Here is a 3,709-nt window from a genome sequence, read left to right as displayed (position 1 = left end):
AGAGACGTTCGTAAGTTATGAGATAGCCACTATAATTCAGTTTCTGAAGATTACAGGCAACGATGTGAAAGTGTTGAGTGAGTTCAAACTCTGGTTCTTACATATATTACTATATTTTTACAATCTATGGGTAAGGATCTTGGTGACTTTGATCTTCCTAGGGTAAATACAAACATCAACTTGGAATTTGGAGGATATCGTGAGGTTCAAGAAGAGTACTTTATTTTTGTGGAGGATGAAGACATTTGTGCTAAAGATTCTCTCAATCTCGATCAAAGAACTACATATGATGAGATCATGAGCTACATAGATCACAATATGTCAGGTGTGTTCTTTATAGATGCTCCTGGTGACAAAGCATTACTTTCCGAGGTTCATTCCCATGGTCTTATTGCACTTTCGACTACTACATCGGGTGTTGCTGCTAATAATATGCCCGGATGGAGAACAACTCACTCGCATTTTAAGATTCCGATAAATCTTGATAATAACTCGATGTGCAATATTAACCAACAGAGTGGGGCTGCACAACTACTTCGTTTGGCCAACATAATCATATGGGATTAATCATCGATGGCGCATAGGCATGCAGTGGAGACGGTGGATCGAACGACGCAAGACATTAAATACGTGAGCCTCTTATTTAGTGGAAAGATAATGGTCTTGCGAGGTGATTTTAGACAGGTGTTGCTAGTCATTCGACATGGCACTCGAGCACAAATTGTAGACTCCAACTTACGGATGTTGCCTCTTTGGTCTTTGATTAAAAAGATATGGTTAATTATAAACATGAGGACATTGGCAAATCCTTGGTTTTCAAAGTTCTTAATACGAGTTGGTGATGGTGATGAAGAAGCAATCGATGGAAGTTTTATTCGAATACCTGATGACATGTGTATTGCTTCAACTGATCAAGCTAAATCGAAATATGATTTGATTAATGTAATTTTTCCTTCTTTGCAAATCAATGGTGGTTCTTCAGACTATATTATTTCCCGGGCCATATTATCAACTAAAAATGAAAATGTTGACCAAATTAATAAACAACTGATCGATAGTTTCCATGGAGATGAAAAGGTGTACTACAGTTTTGATAAAGCAGAAGAACAGAAGAATAACTTATATCCGACGAAATTCTTAAACTCTCTAAATGTTAGTGGTTTACCCCTTACTTCCTTTGACTTAAAATTGGATACCCTATAATACTATTATGGAATATTGATCCTTCGAATGGGTTATGTAATGGAACGAGATTGATATGCAAAGGTTTTCAAATGAACGTCATCAATGTAGAAATAGTAGTTGGTCATCAAGCTGGAAAAAGAGTATTTTTGCCAAGAATCCCTCTTTGTCCATTTTCTGATGACATGTTTCCATTCAAACTAAAAGGAAAGCAATTTCCAGTTCGACTTAGCTTAGTTGTGACAATCAATAAAGCTCAAGTCCAAACAATTCCAAATGTGGGTTTTTTCCTACCAGAATCAGTATTCTCGCATGGACAACTTTACGTCGCACTCTCTATTGGAATATGTGACAACCCGAAATTTCTATCTGTACAACTATTCAATTCAATCAAAGTCAGACTTGTTTCTGCTAACTTTTAACACTATTTATAGTCTGTTTGAGCATTCTAAGCCTAGTACATCAAAGGATTAAGTGCTAGGATGTGTCAACTAATAAGTTCAAAACCATCAATCAAGCCATAAACCCTTTTATAAGGAGTTTACAGCCAGGGCACATGAGTTTACGACCGTAAACTCATGGTGGCCATAAACTCTTGGCTATAAGTATGAAGCTTGGCTATTTTCCAACACTTTTACAATTTCCAAGCCAAGAAATCGGGTTTCGCTCTCAACTATCATCAAGGATCTTCATTTTTCCTTCAAAAATGTAAGTGTTTTATCCCTTAATTTGTTACTGCATCTTCTTAACTAGCATTTCCCATTTATTCCATCCATAAATTCATCTCTTGGTTAGATCTTCAAGAAACACCAAGAACACACACTAGTGTTTTCGTCCAAAATAAACCTTTTTAGCTTCTATATCATAAGTATTACTTCCCTATACTCGATATCTAGTTGAATAACATGTTAAACACCTTGGAATTATCCATTTCCCATGAACAAGAGGTGTTTACGGCCAAGAGCATCTCCCTTGTCCGTAAACCCTAGTTAGAGGTGCATATGAGCCTTAAAGTCTTCCTAAGGCTTGGACTTGAGGCTAGAACACTTCCTTGTGGTTTGTAAGACCTTAAAACACCCATTAGACACAATTCATCATGATTTTACGGCTGTAAACTCATGTGTCCGTGAACTCAATGGCCGTAAACCCTAGGGCCGTGAACACTTGGCCATAAACAGCAAGTGTGGCCGTAAACTCACCTTGTACACAATCATTTGTGATTTTTACCTTTCCATTCAAGTGTACCCTAGTCCCTAAGGTGTTTTCCTTACTTGATTAGTTGTATAAACACTAATTATATACATATATGTGTGATTATATGCTAAACAAGATCCGTGTGTGTGCTCAAGTCTTCACTTGACACTTAGCATCATATACCACTCTTTCATCCAAAACACTCACTACAGGTGAGTTCATACCCCTTAATCTCTCTTTTGAATGATTTTAAATGCTTTTACAGGGGGGAATACAAGTTGAACATTATAGTTATTGAATCAATCACATGTGATTAATAACTATCAAACATATGGATTTCATATGCTTCAAAATGTTTATCAAACAAATATATTTCAAAGCATAGTATCAAACTCTTTTACATGTTAAACTCTTTATCAAACTCTTTTTTTATATGATTAACCTTTCCTTTAAACTCTTTTAAACTTATATATTGTTAAAACCATTTCTATGCAGATATAGTTATATAAGTAAGGTTGGAAGGACTTAGGACTGATAACTCACTTTATTTCATATTCCTTGTTTGGTTGTGGACTTAGAGTACCCTGTTGTTTGTCTGAGTTCCATTTGATCCTTAGTTATATATTATGTATATGTGTATAGATATAAAGTCTTTTACCTCAGTTCCAACACCTTTGGGTAGCAGAGGTGTATAAACATACTCAGTCATTCAAACAACATTACTAGTAAGCTATAATAGGTATAGTTTAGAGGTATACTCTTCACTATTTCTAATACAATGAGACGTACATGAGTCAGTTCATTCATGGGTCAATACAAACTTACTCTTATGAGAAACAGAAAGAACATACTATGATGAGAAACAAACAAATCATATTATACACTATACTAAGAGAACATACTATACACTATACAGACAGAGCATACTATATATATACAAGAATACTATAACAAAAATGTGAGCTACTACTTCGGGGCATGTCGTCACTATTGTGTCTCATTTAACCAGCGTCTCCTGGAGGGAGAGCGTGAATTTGTGTATAGATCTATACTTGACTGACCATCCTACACCTTGCTGCTAGCTATAATGGGACCTGCAGGTCTACGGGTGACGAATGCCATAACTTTTTGACGTATTTCAGCGTCGTTTTTCCACTAGTCAATCAAGCATTGTGTATAGTGAATCGAGTGTATCAACCCATAAAAGATATAGAAACTATAAACACATCAGGATTAAAATACTCTGACCAAGAGTTTATACTTTTAAATAATAAAATATTTAACTATGTATACATACCTGCATTCATGCTAAAATCAGTGTCACTAGGACAGA

The 3,709-nt window shown here is 35.6% G+C and overlaps 1 protein-coding gene across 1 annotated transcript; it reads left to right on the top strand.

The window, feature by feature from the left end:
- Window positions 1-573: 573 nt before the first annotated feature.
- On the top strand, window positions 574-1,203 carry LOC145061557 (uncharacterized). The gene has a single exon (XM_079009073.1). The coding sequence runs from the start codon at window positions 574-576 to the stop codon at window positions 1,201-1,203; it is 630 nt and encodes a 209-aa protein (XP_078865199.1).
- The last annotated feature ends 2,506 nt before the right edge of the window (window positions 1,204-3,709 follow it).

The sequence above is a fragment of the Lactuca serriola genome, chromosome 1, assembly GCF_051521515.1.
Source record: "Lactuca serriola cultivar US96UC23 chromosome 1, Lser_US96UC23_V15, whole genome shotgun sequence".
Lineage (NCBI taxonomy): Eukaryota > Viridiplantae > Streptophyta > Magnoliopsida > Asterales > Asteraceae > Lactuca > Lactuca serriola.
The sequence above is the reverse complement of the archived record's forward strand: the minus strand, read 5'-3'. Positions and strand labels throughout refer to the sequence as shown.

Bases quoted from the DNA above. Each gene is read 5' to 3' on its own strand.
- LOC145061557 (XM_079009073.1), top strand. From the start codon at position 574: ATGGCGCATAGGCATGCAGTGGAGACGGTGGATCGAACGACGCAAGAC.